General features: G+C 40.8%; 1 protein-coding gene across 3 annotated transcripts in view; it reads left to right on the top strand.

Annotated features, from left to right (window-relative positions):
• The window catches only part of ERI3 (ERI1 exoribonuclease family member 3), a 218,555-nt gene extending 205,431 nt beyond the window's left edge, over window positions 1-13,124 (top strand). For all 3 annotated transcript variants that reach the window (XM_026707006.2, XM_087929797.1, XM_087929795.1), the window contains exon 8: window positions 11,668-13,124. In XM_026707006.2, the coding sequence (XP_026562791.1) occupies window positions 11,668-11,750 (83 nt within the window). In that variant the 3' untranslated portion in view covers window positions 11,751-13,124. The remainder of the gene's footprint in view (window positions 1-11,667) is intronic.
• Window positions 13,125-16,577: the final 3,453 nt, after the last annotated feature.

Here is a 16,577-nt window from a genome sequence, read left to right as displayed (position 1 = left end):
ACACATAGTCACATATAACACATGCATTGTTGGGAGGGAAACTCCAGGATGGGTTTTAGTGGAATTATTTATTCTTGTTAAGAAGCTAGGAAAGCTCGGAATAGTATAAAATTTTGTGTCCTGGGGCCATTAGTATTTTTCTTTTAAATTTTGTACAAAAGAATGGTCCTAAAGTAAAACTTTAGCATGCAGAATACTTTGAAGTATGTTTTCACTAATTGTTCTCAAAACCTTCCCAGGAGAATATCGTTAGTACACCCACCAGGGAAGGCACAGATTATAGACCAAAACATCTGGCTGTCACTAAATTGGAGAGTTATACTAAATTTATGCTAACATTGATATCACAGTTAATTTTGTGTTGTTTATTTTTTTCATTGCCTCTGAGGCTTGCCTTTTTAATAATGCTAGCCAAATGAATTTGGTTTATATGATTATATGATAGGTTGTGATCTAAAGACATATCACATAGCTGGAGAAGTTGAGATCTTGAGTCAGGATACATTTGGATTATATTGCCTTTTTATTTGCCATAACAAATTAATTTCTGTTAATTATGCCAAACTATTGGCATAATTATTGGAATCAACAGCCTTCGATAAAAAGGGTTTCTTCGTGATGAATAAGTCTTCTACTGTACTTGCTACCATTGCTATTCTTTCTGCTAGCAAAAAGTACACAATCATCAGCATTTTTAAGAAGTAAATATATTTAGGGCTGAGATGAAGTTGGGCTGTGTAAAAGTATTAAAGTCTCCTTTGAGTTGATATTAATTCCTAGTGATTTCCTGGAGACATTCCTATAGCTTTATTGGCAATGATGTACAAGTGATTAGCCACTGCCTTCTGAGAAGGCATTGTAAGCTAAGCATGACACTCTGTATTTCTTGGTAGTTCCCCATCCATGTACCTTACCTGTTCGGAACCTGTTTAGCTTATGAAGCTAGACAAGATCAGCCAAGAAATGCTATCAGTTGTAGAAGCATGAGAAGAATGTGGGAAATTGCAAGTTCCTGAACCTTGAAAGGACTGTATAGCATGAATATCACACATCAGATATGAACCTAATAAAATATATTACCCATCCTACTTTTTCTTTTTTTCTTTTGCGAGTATTCTGTCTGTCATATTCATTCAGGCAACTGTGAAATGAAATTGATTATAGCAGAAATTCCTGTTATGAAATCAGAAGACAATACTTGACAAGATCCAGAATGTGGACACATCTTTACTGTTGTAGACTTTTTATCAGTGATTCAGAAAAATCTCAGATTCATGAAATCAGAGTTAGAAAGTTCCTTAGAAGTTACCTAACCAAAGCTCCTCCTCTAGATTATCTCTGACATATGGCCATCCAATCTGTGTTTCGGAACCTCTAATTTCATGTGGCAATATAGCCCCATTGGTTCATACAGCTCATAGAGTCAGGAAGTTCTTCCTGACATCTAACCTGAACCTATTGGCTTGCAATTTTAACCTATTGGTTTTAGATCTGCCCTCTGGGACAATAAATCTAGAGAATAAATCTGCTCCCTCTTCTATGTGATGAACCTTCAGGTATTTGAAGATTGTTATGGCATCTTCCCTGCAGTTGTCTCCTTTGTAAGCTAAACCTGCCTACACCTTTAATTAATCTGGTTGGGTTGGTTTCTGCACCCTGAACCATCATGATAGCCCTCTTCTGATTTCACTCCAATTTGTCCTTGCCTTTTTTGTGGACACTTTGGTCAACTTTGGTCTGACTGCAACAGTATAATGAAACAATTATACTCTTAATTGGACTTCGTGCTCTGATTAATATGCCCTGAGCTAGCATTGTCTTGCTGCAACTATATCAGACTGATGGTTCATGTTTAAGCTGGGGTCTTGAATGAATTTGATTTGAAGCTTACCTCTGGAAGGATTGAAGGAGTGAACGTTAATGTGAGATACGAGGCTAGTGCTACAAAACCACCTGTCCCTTCTCTCAGATGCACAATAGTGCTTCAGATATGGACCTGGGGTAGGGTGATAGTTTTAATTATGGACCTAGCTGCAAAGGCAGGTGTTAAAATAAAAAACAAGACAGAAAAAGCTTTTCTTTTGTGATTGTGCAAGTAGAATTAGGAGATTCTATTTTAATAATAAAAATCTGGCACAAACTGGGTAAGGATACACGAGCCTGTTTATACAGAACCTTCAGATGGTAATAAAGGCAAATAAAAGGAAGTTGGAAACAAGGCAGCTGTCCAGTGGATGTTCCCCCCGCTAACACTATGCCTGGTGTTAAGAGCTGTTGTACAAAGAGAGCACTGATATTATTCATTAACAGGAATCTGCCATTCCAGCAGTGACAAATAGCCTCTCGCTCCCTCTGCATCAGCTCCTGTACAGACCATAAAGCATGGGGACAGCTTAAATATGGACCTGCTCAGCACAGGCCACTGGGTGATCTGTCTTAGTGGCTATAATGCAGGTGCAGCCAGCTTCCCTCCAAATGAGCACATTTCCCAAGGCTGGGCATGTACACTTGTTAGTTCCAACATCTCATTCGTATTTCCAAAGGGACTATTTTGACCAGCGCCACTAGTCTTAATGTCTCCCATGTGCCCAGCTATGTCTTGCACCAGTCTGGTGTTTTCACATCTGCAGAGGTCAGAATTTAAACTTTTTATGTAAAAAAAAAAAAAGAGATAGAGCTGACCTCAATCTTTTAACTATTCCAGGTGGAAAAGGTACACTGCTTGTTGGGGTACCTAGATGGCCTCCTTATCTTCTTTTTCCTCTCCTTTCCCACTGGCCACTCTCACTTCACTGCATACAATTCACATCTTGTCTCATGACCGGAGAAATACAGTGGTGCGCAGGTAAACTTATAAATTGCTCCACAATAGGAACTGGTTGGGAAGGATCTCTAATTCAAATACAGTCTTCCCAAACAGCATTTTAACTTTACTGCCCATGTCAACACTTTTAAAAATGCATTTTTACGAAATCTGGGTCATTGCTGATCAACACAAGGACTTGGCCTCAAACCTTGCAAGAATCCAAGAATGGATTCAAGAATACTGCTTGTTTCTTTCTGATGAGAGCCTATGCCTGACTCCTTGATTATTTATATGTTCATTGTTATAGTACTCTGGACATTCTTCTTTTGTTGAATGTATGGCTGTTGGAGAATATGGACGGAGATAGTCTATTCACTGGGTCTGAAAGGGAAAATGGGCCACCTAAAATAAATGGTCCACTTGGAGAAATAGAGCCACTCTGCAGGCCAAGTAACCCTGTGTTGACCCCATCCATACACACCCCTAAATCAATTGTGTCTTATTATTACAATATCAATATACAATATTCCAACAATAACAGCATTGATTTTCCAGCCAGGGGCTGCACCTAAACCTGTTTTAAAGAGGAACGTGTAAATAGCAGCCCTCATTAAAAATCTATAGATTGCCCCCTCTCACCAGCTTCCTTCCCCTCCCAAAAAGAGAAAAAGCAGTTTATATTCATTAGAGCTATTGAATATAAAGTAATATGTTTGTGTTGGACATTGGGTAATGTGATAATCTGTCCGCATATCACAGAGAAATCCACTTAGCAGTGCTGTCAGATTGACAAGAAAAATGGGCCCATAAAGCTGGCAAATACATCGGAGGCCAAGAATGAAACACATACATATTGTGTGTTTAGGAACTATTCTTTGCCCATGGGCAAGACTAAGAAAGGTGGGTTTATCGGTTGATCTGAACATGTGGTACGTTTTAGTTTGAGTTGGTGGGAGGGGAAGGAAGGAGGGAGATGTACCAGCCTGCGTCTTTATGGGACTGAACAGATCTCAGGAGATTTCATTGTGTTGGTATGTGCTTGCATAGATCCAGCTGAATTGACGGCAATAGATGACACTATGTGGCATTTTGGATTATTTTTTTCCCCTAGACTTTACATTTTGGGAAATGCAATTTCCTGGTGTTTAATCTTTTTTATACCTCGTGAGCTCTCTCCCCCCGCCCCCCCGAAATAAATGTATTTATGGAATTTGTAGGGATGGCCAACCTCTTTTTGCCTTGTACAACAGCAATCAAGTTCACCAACTGTCTCTGTCCAGTGGAACTAATATTAACATGACTCATTGCAGTGGAATTGAAGAAAGCTGTTGTGAGTAGATGCTGGCAATTCCACAATTGGCTGCCTCAGAATATTCCTTGAGAGAAGATGTCACCTGGGTTGGCTTAGTTTTAGTTTCATTCTATTTAGTATATTTCCTCATGTTTTTATTTTATTTCAAATATAGTACAATGGTACCTTAGTACTCATCTTTAATTGGTTTAGAGAGTATCAAAAATGTTGAACACCAAATACATTTTCCTATAAGGAATAATGCAGCCGATATTGATACTAAGTTCTAGTTTGTGCATTGAGTACCATACAAATGATGAATGCTGGGACAAACATAAAAATGCATTGAGTACAAATTTGATGAGTTTCAAAGTAGTTGAGCACTATAATCCTTGCCTACCGAGTATTCATTCAGCAACTGAAGTTATAATGTTGCTGAAAAAGAGACTTATGCCCAGTACTTGAAGTTGCAACTGAGGCAGCATTGCTGCAGTTACATTATTCCAATTTGGATGCTTGGCAATTGGTTTTCATTTTCATTGGCCACAGTAGCCCACAGTTATGCAATTGTCATTTGCGATTTTCACAGCTGACTTCCAACAAGCAAAGTCAATGAGGTAGCTGACAGGAAGCAGCAACTTGCTGTCATGTGATTCATGCTTGAGTTGGTAGCGACCACAGCTGGAATTGATGAACTGAAGTTGGGTGTGGTCATGTGACATTTCATTTAGCCAATGGAGTTGCCGGTCCCAGCTGAGATCATAAAGTGAGAACTCCCTGTATTGATATGCCTCCCTGTATTTTTTCAGCCTGCATACAGAATTAACTTTGTCTCTTACCACGTACAACAAAAGGCATAACGAAGTGTCTGTAATTAGTTTGACAGCATCACCATGGATGCATAATGTTTCTGTAAGTTCATAAACAGTAGCAATTCTAGGCATGCTTTCTTTCTTTTGAGAGCAACTATATGCCATAGATCAGGGGTGTCAAACTCGCGTCCTCATGGTGGCATCACATGACGTATTGGGACTTTCCTCCCTTTTGCATGTGACGCATCCGGGCTGTGAGTTTGACAGCCCTGCCATAGATGTTACACTCCTTGTTTTGATAGTCTGAATCTTTGAGAACATTGACATCAAGAAGGAACAGCAGTACACTCCAGTTCAACTCACTCATGGATAAAGAGATTGGACCATTTTTAGAGAATTAATTATATCCTATTCAAAATGTTGCAGTGCAGTAATCAAGGGATGAATTTTAGGAACAACCAGAATAATTCAAGAGGAAAAAATAAGGGAAGATCAGAAAGTATAGAAATTAAGCATGAACAATAAAATGTGGTGTCATTCAAATTGGGTTGAAAGAGCAAATTGGAAACAAATGTGTAATCTGGCAAGGGCAGAATTGAACAGAAATTGGATGGCTACTTAACAGTTAAAAAGTTTTTTGACTAGGAAGTTTGTGGTCTTCTGTCATTCTATCATACCAATATGTCTAAATGTAGTATGCCCATTCTTTATATGCATATGCACATATGAGAACATGAATGAGTTCCTTTCCCAGTGTTTGAAAAACAGATCTCCGTGTGGCCATCTGAGCCCATTGTTGAAGCTTATCAGGGTTGGTAAAGCCTCCAACGGTCTATCATCAGACGTTTCTTATTCTCAATTGCCATTTTTGTAACAGAAAATCCTTTTTCAAGGTAACAACAAGGAGATTTAGGAGATTTCATATGGCTAATAATTCCCCAAACAGCTATCTGACGGTGTTGTTTTAAAAGCCGCTTAGTTTTTTGCTATGGAGTTTATGAAAATCTCCTGCACTAATATCCCGAGAGCCAGCCTATAATTGTGTTATTAAATCAATCGGAGCGGATTACATTGTAAAATCAATAAGCGGCTGTAATTGCATATTAGAAAGTTGTTCGGCTGTTGTTGATTTTTTTGTACACGGATAATTGTAATAAGCGTGTTTACCTTCATGCTGATTTGAAATCAGTCTTGCTAAATGACTTGTGGCAAGCAAGCTTTGTAATGGCATGTTTCCAGAGCCATCTGACTAGGTGGTGGTTTAAGACAACTTGATACAGCCAGAATTTAAAATGGAGGATCATAAAAGGGGGGGGGGGCTGGCTAGCTGTTTGGCTTCGGTTGTTCTTGTTTCACTTTTGCTTTCTTTACACTAGAATATTTGGGGGCAGGGAGGCAGAAAATATACATCTATATAAATGCCTTTAGCTTCTACATTTAGCTTTCCTGAAAATTGCTCCATCTCATGGGAAAATCAAAGATTTTAAAGAAAATTCATTTCAGGGGATGAACAGCTGAAAAAGAGAAAGAAAAAAAGAGGGACAATGGAATGGGTTCAGCATGTCTGGTATTTGGAGAAGCTTTGTCCTGTCCACTGTTTTTACCTTCCCACACTAGATTGATTGAATAATTGATTATTTATTTATTACAGAAATGTGTATGTGCCTACCTGTTGGCTCACATTGAGAAAGCATTAAAATTATACATGACAAACCTAAATTATTTCAATTGCTTCTCCCCGATTAAACTTCTTTGTCTCCAAAATCTCTGCAAGGGAGAAATGTGGGGTTTGGGTTTGTTTTTTTTTTTACCATTTTGGAAAGGATAGGCAGTGGGACTTAATCTGACCTTGGGTGGAAATGGTTTCAGAGGGAGGTTGCTGCACTGAGAAAGTGATATTTCTGGCCCCAACTTCTTGTCTACAAGGTCCCTCCCAACTCTGTTAATCTGTAAATCTGGTCTGTCAAGGAATGGGATGAGGGAATGGTCTTAGGCTGGGTATTGCTATACAGATCATGAGAAAAACTATGCAATCCGTTATCTTGGCTGATCCAGAGTAGTTCCATGAATCCATGTAGATTACGCTACTGCTTGTTAATTTGTGCCCTCTCAAGCTCAGTTAATGTGAGAATTGCCTTTCTTGATATATTTACGTCTGAAGAGATGGGGAATTAAATTAAAGATTATCACCATAGTATCATACATACAATGACTGTTTCACACGTAGAAGTAATCATTTAATATTACAAACACCAACAAACGTGATAAATTAATGTGCTTAGATTGGATAGTTTAATGGAAATATGCAATAGTGTGAAATATATAATGGTATACTTTCAGTTGGAAATTTTTGGCTATGAAAACTTAGTTTATATTTTGAAATAGACATGGGATCTATTTATTGTGTATCTCAGTTGACTCATAGATAGACTCACTGCTACCAGGGTTTGACACTTGGAATAATTAAAAGCTATATAATATGGTTATGTTATTGTATAGTCTTCCTTCACTTACAGCTGCCCAGAAGTGCTGAGGCTGCAACTACCAGGATTCCTAGCTCCAATTCTCAGCCAAGTGGGGAAGGGGAGGTGATAGGAGGAAGATAGTTGCTTTATATGTAACAGGGATGTCAAACTCGCAGCCTACAGGCTAGATACGTCACTAACTGGCCATGCCCACCCCTGGTTTAGCGAAGTCACAATATGTCATGTGACAATGTGACGCTTGTGAGTTTGACATCCCTACTGTATAATCTTCACGAACCAACCATTCCATTTATGGACTGTTCTCAAGGCGAGGCCACTAGACCTGTATTATCTAAGTGGCACTTAAAATGTATTACATTTGCTTTTGAGTCTCTGACTGAAAGACAATCATTTAACGCGTGCTAAATGATTGTGCTCTGCTTGGAGACTGTTTAGGCCCTGCTGTGCAGAAGTATGGCTGAGAAATAACACCAGTCAGTCTTCCCAATCAAATGAGATTCTCCTTAGAGAGGAATTCCTTCTATTTTCACTTTTTGGGCAATATCTATTTTGATTGAGGTTTGTGGATATTATTGTTTTAGCTATGCCCAAATCTGTGGCTAAGGCAGATGCAATATTTGTGACAAAAAGAATACATGCTTGTTCTAATGTGAGGATTTCCAACTGTTTGCTCTCTAAGATCGCTTTGCCTTACTACCATTGTTATAACGCTTGGGTCTTCTACATACTATTCTAGACTAAATTGGCCAAGATATACTTATTATGTAATATCTATATTCCTATAATTGTTATAATAATTCTGTTTTCCACTTGTTTTCAGATTAAGTACAGCATGTGACATGATTGCAGATTTTGCATAATTGTATTATCTATTTTTTTTACTTTCTAGTTTTTTGATACAAAATGATGGTGGCGGTAGACTCACACAGAACTGTTTAATTGTATGCCTTTGCAAAATTCAGCAGATCAAGATTGCAGTTTCTCTTTTCTGCTGCTTCTCTGCTGTGTTACCAGTCCTCTGTAGGTTAATCAGAAGGAAAGTGATGGAGATGTTCTGAATATCTATTGATATCCTCCCTGAATAGGGAAGTGCCATTACTTTGGGGCCAAGATTGGTTGGACAGCAGTTTCCTGCTCCATTCGGCCCCTGGTGTTCATTCTTCAGACAGTGTGCCTGTCTCCTAGACAGTGAAATATGGCCACAATTAGCCTGGATACAGTTCAATTATGATAAACAGCGCTTGCACCCTTTAAGCCGTGATTAAAAGGCCTCCCCCCTTTGATAGAGAGACCTAATTTCACATTATTATCGCTGCCGCTTGATTATAAAGCACTCCCTGGATTTACAGTTAAGAGATGGATGTAGAGGCACTGCTTTATCATTTACACATCAGTAATGATGCAGCTGTCCCTCTGCCGCAACATCCATTTACTAGCAGGTGTGTGTGTGTGTGTGTGTGTGTGTTCTACTTTGTTCCCCCTTTAGAGTGGCAGCACCACCCCATGTCATCCAGGGCCTGCCTGCCACATGCAAGTGGGCAAAGTCACCCTTACGGTAACAGCGTGATGAATGGGCGCGCACTAATGAAATGGAGACATCAAGGCGTGGGGCGAGAAAGAAAGAGTGTTGATGGGAGGCAGCGGAGCTGTCCCAAGTCGGAGGGGAGCGGGAAGAAGGATCGCCTCGCCACTGTGTGCTGTCAAGGGAGAAATTACACATTTACTCTTGCTTTTTCTTAAGGAGACGGCCACCATAGATCAAAACATGGATTTACAAGCCAATTTTCAACATGAAATATAGACACCAAGAATCAATTTAAGCCTTGCTTCTATTTTATCAAACTCTGCTTGCGTTTAGTCCAGGTAACACAAATCAGCTCAAGTCTTGTTTCCCTGTTAGTTCAGAAGGGAATGGTTTGCTGTATCTGTCTATATTTCTGCCCTAATTTTTTTGCTCTATCCTTCCACTGTTAAGTGTGAGGAAAACAGTTAGCAGGGCCTGCAATAAAGTTCCAAACGTGTGTATGCTTAACACAAATACTTGTGGCTATTATCTTTGTTTGTGACAGAATTCATAATTAAAGATCTATAAAACCTTAAGTCTAAGTCACGTTTCTACTTCTAGTTGTTGACTTTTATAAGGAGAGGGGATCTCTAAGGCAGATAAACCAGGCTTTTTGTGTTTGTAACATTTCTGGGTTGAAAAGGACATCTTTGTCCTTGGTAATTTTTTTCACTGTTACCAGTTTGTACTTGTTCTAATTTATATATAATTAGATAATCATATAATTATGTAGTCTGAACATTTTAAAAAGAAAAAATACTAGAAGTTACCATGAATTTTTTACTGAGCACGGAATCTGAAGTGATCGAACATGCTGAATTGTTTCTGGCATTGCTAGTCATTCTGATGCTAGCCTTACAAGACTTTCTCCAAGATACTGCCATTGCAGAAACTGTATCTACCTTAGACCAGGTGGTCTGTTGTATCCTCACCTGGCATTTCACATCTACAACTAATCCAAGGTCTGGTATGTCAATGTTTTTAATTGGGAATTAGATCAGAATCATTTTTTTGCTAGATTTGAAAAGGAGTTTGTTTCACTTGAACTAAACCCAGAACAAGAGGAAATATAATGTGAGCATAGTTTAAAGCAGAGGCTCTTCCACTTGCCAACAGCTGAAAAATATTTGAAATTGAGGTCTAGCAACAAGGGGGCAAAAATATTAATCTCTTCCTAAATTCTAATTTCTAAAAGAGATGGAGGATAAATGGATGTTGTTGGAGTTTTCAGTCATAGCCAAGTCAGATGGATGAACAATTCCCTGCCACAAAAGGATTTCTTTCTGTCAGGTCATTGTATATTTATGTATGAAACTACAAAATTACTAACTTGCCAAATTCATTCATTAGTTCTCAGCTGCTCTTTTCAGAGTGAAAGAGAATTTTGACATTGAAAAGACTGCAGTCCAGGAAAAGACAATACTTTGTTGGACTTGATAAAACAGGACGTGTTTGTTATTGCCACAAGACTGACACTTGATGCAAAATCAGTTCTCCATCTCTGCCCTAAATATTCTGAGTCAAGTTTTAAGGATGGTTTTTTTCCCCTGCTTATATCGAAGTTTGATATAATAACAAATTTGTGAAGATCCTGTATAATTTCACTGATGCAGTTTTCTATACTCACTAGACAACCTGTGAGCCACTGAGCCCTTGTTTCAGAACAGAATGACAATGGGTGGACAAAAAGGCAGTAGCAATAGGAGCCATTTCTGACTTCCTGCCAGCTTCCCCATTGACTTTCCTTGTGGGGAGCATTGGCAGTGATGATCGTGTCACTTGTGGCTGGCACAGTGGCGCAGCAGTGTTGAAATAATCACATCTTCAACAAATTTTAATTCCATGAGAGTAATGCTTCCCAAATTCTGGGTGCATTCTTTTTAGGCTAGACTATTAGAAGTATGTTGATTCAGAATTGTTGCCCTGTGTTGTCCCGTTTCACCCAATTGAAATTATAGTTTTAGTAGTGTATGGATTTTAAAAGGTATTGTCCCAAAATGTTATACTGTAGCTGAATTTAGGGTTTCTGAAAGAAAGGTGGAGTACAAACGTTTTTAAAATGTCAGATACCTATCCCCAAGATTAGTAGCATAATTAAGCAAAAATCAATTGCCAATGTTTATTTTCTCTCACTATTTTTAAATTGCCACCTGTCTTCCTCTCATCTGCTCAGAATTCCCTCCCCTGTACTAAAATATAGTATTCATTGAATGGAAAGAGCAAGGAAATGAGAGGCCAAGATTGTCCATGTACGTTATAGTGGCGAAGATTTTACAGCTGCCATTTTTAGTAGTTTGCATACTTCCTCAATTTTCTTTTGTTAGACAAAATGTGCTCTGTACAATTTGATTAAAATTTACCCTGCTTCATTGCATACTTTGATATATGTTGAATCCTAGTAATTGCCAGTTTTATTCTTTTCAGTTGTGTTTCAGTTCTTGCTTTCTATTGTGATGTCTGAGCAAAAGATAGGATATTGGTAATCATAATACTCATGTTTAAATGGCAAAATGCTCATGTAGGCTTGAGTAATTTTATAGGAAAGGTCATGGGTTGTGGCATGTTAGGAACGGATTTTTTTTTCAGTGAAGCATTCTGTATGCACAGCTACACCTACCTCTGCCACTACACTTTAGATTGTGTAGGCCCACGTGTCTTTTTTACCCACAATTGAAATTTGTTCTTCTGTTTTCTTCTCTGGATATTAGATGACTGCAAGAACATTGCCAACATCATGAAGACGCTGGCCCACAGAGGGTTCATCTTCAAGCAGACCTCCAAGCCCTTTTGATCTCTGGGGCCGGCCGGACAGGGCTGCATGCGGCCGGCTCCTGCTACATGGGTGCGATGGGCTGGAGCATTCGAATGACAGAAAGAAGACAGAGGAACGAGCAACCCCACGACTCCGTCAGTTTTGCTGTTCTGCCAGTAGAGGCTGTATATATGGAACTGGATTCTCTGTGTAGGCCTGAAGTGACTCCCTCTCTAGGGCCAGCTGCCTGCCCGGCCTGGTCCAGCCTGCAGCCCCCTAGGGCGCTTGCTCCACATGGTTAGAGACGTAGATTGTTTTCCCTTTTGTTGGCTTCTGATTCCCATTGGCGTCTTTCTCTCTTTCTCTCTCTCTCTTTCTCTGTGCTCACAATTGCGCCTGTAGCAAGACCGTGGTGCTATGTTCTGGGCACTTGCCCTCTTTATTTTGAGTACATTATCTCAAGAGCTGCGGTCAAGCCCCTCTTCTCCTGTGTGAATCTGTTACTGTGTCCCCTGCGTGTCAGCTAAATATTGACTGAGCAGCATCCAGACAGTCCCCTTTCTGCAGCAGCCTTCTGCTCGTTCCCTTTCTGATTTAAATAAACACTAAGCCCCATCCCTGGTTCCTCCTGTATGTGATTAAGGAAGCTCGGCTCTTTCTGTTCAAGGTGAAGTGCCTGTATTCCATGCCCACCAAAAGCCACCTATATCCCTGGGATTTCATTCAGCAGGGGCTGTATTACATGTTAGAGCATCCTGGTTGATGCTCACCTGATGTGCAGCACTTCTTGCACCCAGGTCTCTTGTTGGTGCATCCTCAGAATGTCAGGGGTCCTATTTAAGTGTTTCTTTGTGCTTGCACATGACCATCATTTAGTATGCAGTCCATTGCGGGCAGTGGACATGCCTGATACTGCTTGTCCAGCCAAGGAGTTGTATTCCCAGCCTCAGTACACTGTAGCAATCTGCATGATGGTTGAAATCTCTGTTCTTTTTCCTTTACAATCTGATTAATTTCCCTTTTCACAATGGCTGAAACCAGTGTGTGTTGCCTGAGAGATACGGCCTACTCCAGTTCCCAATGCCCTGCGTCAGTATAGGGGGAGGAAGATCAACTTCTCCTGGCTCAGTGTTTTCCTGACAGAATATCCTTCCCTGGCCCTTGCTGAATAGACACCCCACCCCCACCCCCCAGGGGCATAGGCTCCAGCTGCCATCAACTTGGGAGCCACACCAAGAGGGCTCTGCTCATGCAGCAATCCGGCTGTGTGAGCTGATACAGGCACTGGGCCTTCCCAATAATAATGCATGGTGTGTGGATGTTCCAGCTGAACCCAACCTGACCTCTTCATTGGCTCGTTACTCTCATCCTTGCTGTAAATGTGCCACATGAATAAAGTTTGGGGGAAAGGAACTTGGCTCTTCTGTGCTGCAAGGGTGTGGGCGTGACCTTGCCAGCTACAGTATCTCCTATTGGGTGTTATTGCCGCCTCCTTCTAAAGCCTCTTTAAACACAAAATGGCTGGCAGTTTCTGCATATACATTTGCTTCATTCTCAAGTATATTTGCACTCACAGTATTATTTACAAATACTTAGCCTTCAGGGATTAGTATCTTATTTCCTTAGTTTTCAGTAGGAGAAACTTAAGAAAAGGGACTACTACCCTTTTACTATTCAGGTTCCTGTAAGCAGACTTCTTCTTTCATCTCCCAACTTGTGCTTTTGAAGAAGGGGAATAGGGATAGGTAGTGAGAAGAGACCAGAGTCTAGTATGAAGCCTGGTCATCAGGCAACAGTTAAAAAAACATTAAATTATTAAAAGGGCTTTTGTGTGAAATGAGAATCTTGAGCTGGCAAATATTTACACCTCATCTACCTCAACCAGGGATAATCTGAATATGGGGTGTATATATATATACTGCTCAAAAAAATAAAGGGAACACAAAAATAAAGACATCCTAGTTCTGAATGAATGAAATATTCTTATTAAATACTTTATTCATTACATAGTTGAATGTGCTGACAACAAAATCACACAAAAATTATCAATAGAAATCAAATTTAGCAACCCATGGAGGTCTGGATATGGAGTTACACTCAAAATTAAAGTGGAAAAAACACTACAGGGTGATCCAACTTGGATGTGATGTCCTTAAAACAAGTCAAAATGAGGCTCAGTAGTGTGTGTGGCCTCCATGTGCCTGTATGACCTCCCTACAATGCCTGGGCATGCTCCTGATGAGGTGGCGGATGGTCTCCTGAGGGATCTCCTCCCACACCTGGACTAAAGCATCCCCCAACTCCTGGACGGTCTGTGGTGCAATGTGGCATTGGTGGATGGAGCGAGACATGATGTCCCAGATGTGCTCAATTGGATTCAGGTCTGGGGAACGGACGGGCCAGTCCATAGCATCAATGCTTTTGTCTTGCAGGAACTGCTGACACACTCCAGCCACATGAGGTCTAGCATTGTCTTGCATTAGGAGGAACCCAGGGCCAACCGTACCAGCATATGGTCTCACAAGGGGTTTGAGGATCTCATCTCGGTACCTAATGGCAGCCAGGCTACCTCTGACGAGCACATGGAGGGCTGTGCGGCCCCCTAAAGAAATGCCACCCCATACCATTATTGACCCACTGCCAAACCAGTCATGCTGGAGGATGTTGCAGGCAGCAGAACGTTCTTCACGGCATCTCCAGACCCTGTCATGTCTCACACATCTGTCCAGACCCTGTCACGTCTGTCAGTGTGAACTTGCTTTCATCTGTGAAGAGCACAGCGCGCCAGTGGTGAATTTGCCAATCTTGGCGTTCTCTGGCAAATGCCAAATGTCCTGCATGGTGTTGGGCTGTAAGCACAACCCCCACCCGTGGACGTCGGGCCCTCATACCACCCTCATGGAGTCTGTTTTTGACCGTTTGAGCAGACACATGCATATTTGTGGCCTGCTGGAGGTCATTTTGCAGGGCTCTGGCAGTGCTCCTCCTGTCCCTCCTTGCACAAAGGCAGAGGTAGCGGTCCTGATGCTGGGTTGTTGCCCTCCTCCACGTCTCCTGATGTACTGGCCTGTCTCTTGGTAGCGCCTCCATGCTCTGGACACTACGCTGACAGACACAGCAAACCTTCTTGCCACAACTCGCACTAATGTGCCATCTTGGATGAGCTGCACTACCTGAGCCACTTGTGTGGGTTGTAGACTCCGTCTCATGCTACCACTAGAGTGAAAGCACCGCCAGCATTCAAAGGTGATCAAACCATCAGCCAGAAAGCATAGGAACTGAGAAGTGGTCTGTGGTCACCACCTGCAGAACCACTCCTTTATTGGGGATGTCTTACTAACTGCCTATGCTTTCCACCTGTTGTCTATTCCATTTGCACAACAGCATGTGAAATTGATTGTCAATTAGTGTTGCTACCTAATTGGACAGTTTGATTTCACAGAAGTGTGATTGACTTGGAGTTACATTGTGTTGTTTAAGTGTTCCTTTTATTTTTTTGAGCAGTGTATATTGGTTCTGGGACCCCAGGAAACGGGAAAGCAAATTCCCTATTTTAAGTATAGAAGAAAAATAGCATAAGATTATATATACTGCTAGTAACTGGTCATTGATACTGTTTATACACAATACAGGTAGGCCTTGACTTACAAACACAATCAAGCCCAAAATTTCTGTTCTTAAGCGAGTTTCGTACCATTTTACAACCTTTCTTGCTACTGTTATTGACTCGCTGCAGTTGTTTAGTATCACAGCTATTAAGGGAATCTGGCTTCCCCATTAACTTTACTTGTCAGGGGGTTGCAAAAGGTCATCACATGCCCCCAGATATTCATAATTACATGCCAGTTTCCAAGTGTCCAAATTTTGATCATGTGACCATGGGAATACTACAATGGTTATAAGTGTGGGAAAAAACGGTCATAAGTTGCTTTTTTCAGTGCCATTGTAACTTCAAATGGTCGCTTAAAGTTGTAAGTCCACATACCTGTACACATTTTTTTTTGCATTAGTTTTAGAAATGTACAATATGTTTTACAGCCAAGGCAAGAACTATAGGGTGTTTAAAAGCCTAATTTGGTTTTAAAGTAATCAAACATTGAAGGCCAATGAATAATTGCCAAACATATGTTGCTCTGATTTGGAGAATAATGATAAATTGATGACTGGAAGCTTCACCAAGTGTGTGAAGAACATACTGAATCATACATGTTTAGAATTTTTAGAATCAAATGATTGCTTAGACTCTGTTCTTTTTTCCCCTCCACGATCTGTTGTTTTTCAGTTCACCTATGGCAGCATTCCTGTAGATGGTTTGGCCAATAGAGACTCAAGAGAGCAGTAGCGTATGAGCCCGTGACAGGCAGAATCCGTGTTTCCTCCCCTTCAGACCAGTCCATCTTTACTGTGTAGGTTCTGCCCTCCAAGGCACTAGGGAATGTAACCAAGCCTCTTCCTTCTCAGGTTAGGGAATCGGGATCAAAGGTCACAGGGATTTTAATGGCTCCCTCTGTGTGAATCACCCGATCAGTTTTATTGATTCAGTGTCGATGGAGTCTAATTAGTTTTCTATGAAAACGAAGAACTTGGCCTTTGACCTTTCTTTCTGCCAGCAAGAATGTAAATCAAAGGGTGTTGTCATGCACTATTGATTCCCAGTTGCACTTGAGGGGAAAAGGAGGCAAGCACATGAGTTAGGCCTGACAGCTGCAGGCCGGGGTGTCATAGTCCTCTTTTGACATGTATCTGAAAGAAGATGAATATTCAAAAGCGGAGGGGAGGAAGCAGCTTTCTATGTAGCAACAGGGACATCCAGCCATTAAAGACTCAGCAAGTTGGAGAGCTAGCTTTTGGGGCATAGACTTGTGT

The sequence above is a fragment of the Pseudonaja textilis genome, chromosome 3 (assembly GCF_049901715.1).
Source record: "Pseudonaja textilis isolate UNSWEBS1 chromosome 3, rPseTex1.2, whole genome shotgun sequence".
Lineage (NCBI taxonomy): Eukaryota > Metazoa > Chordata > Lepidosauria > Squamata > Elapidae > Pseudonaja > Pseudonaja textilis.
The sequence above is the reverse complement of the archived record's forward strand: the minus strand, read 5'-3'. Positions and strand labels throughout refer to the sequence as shown.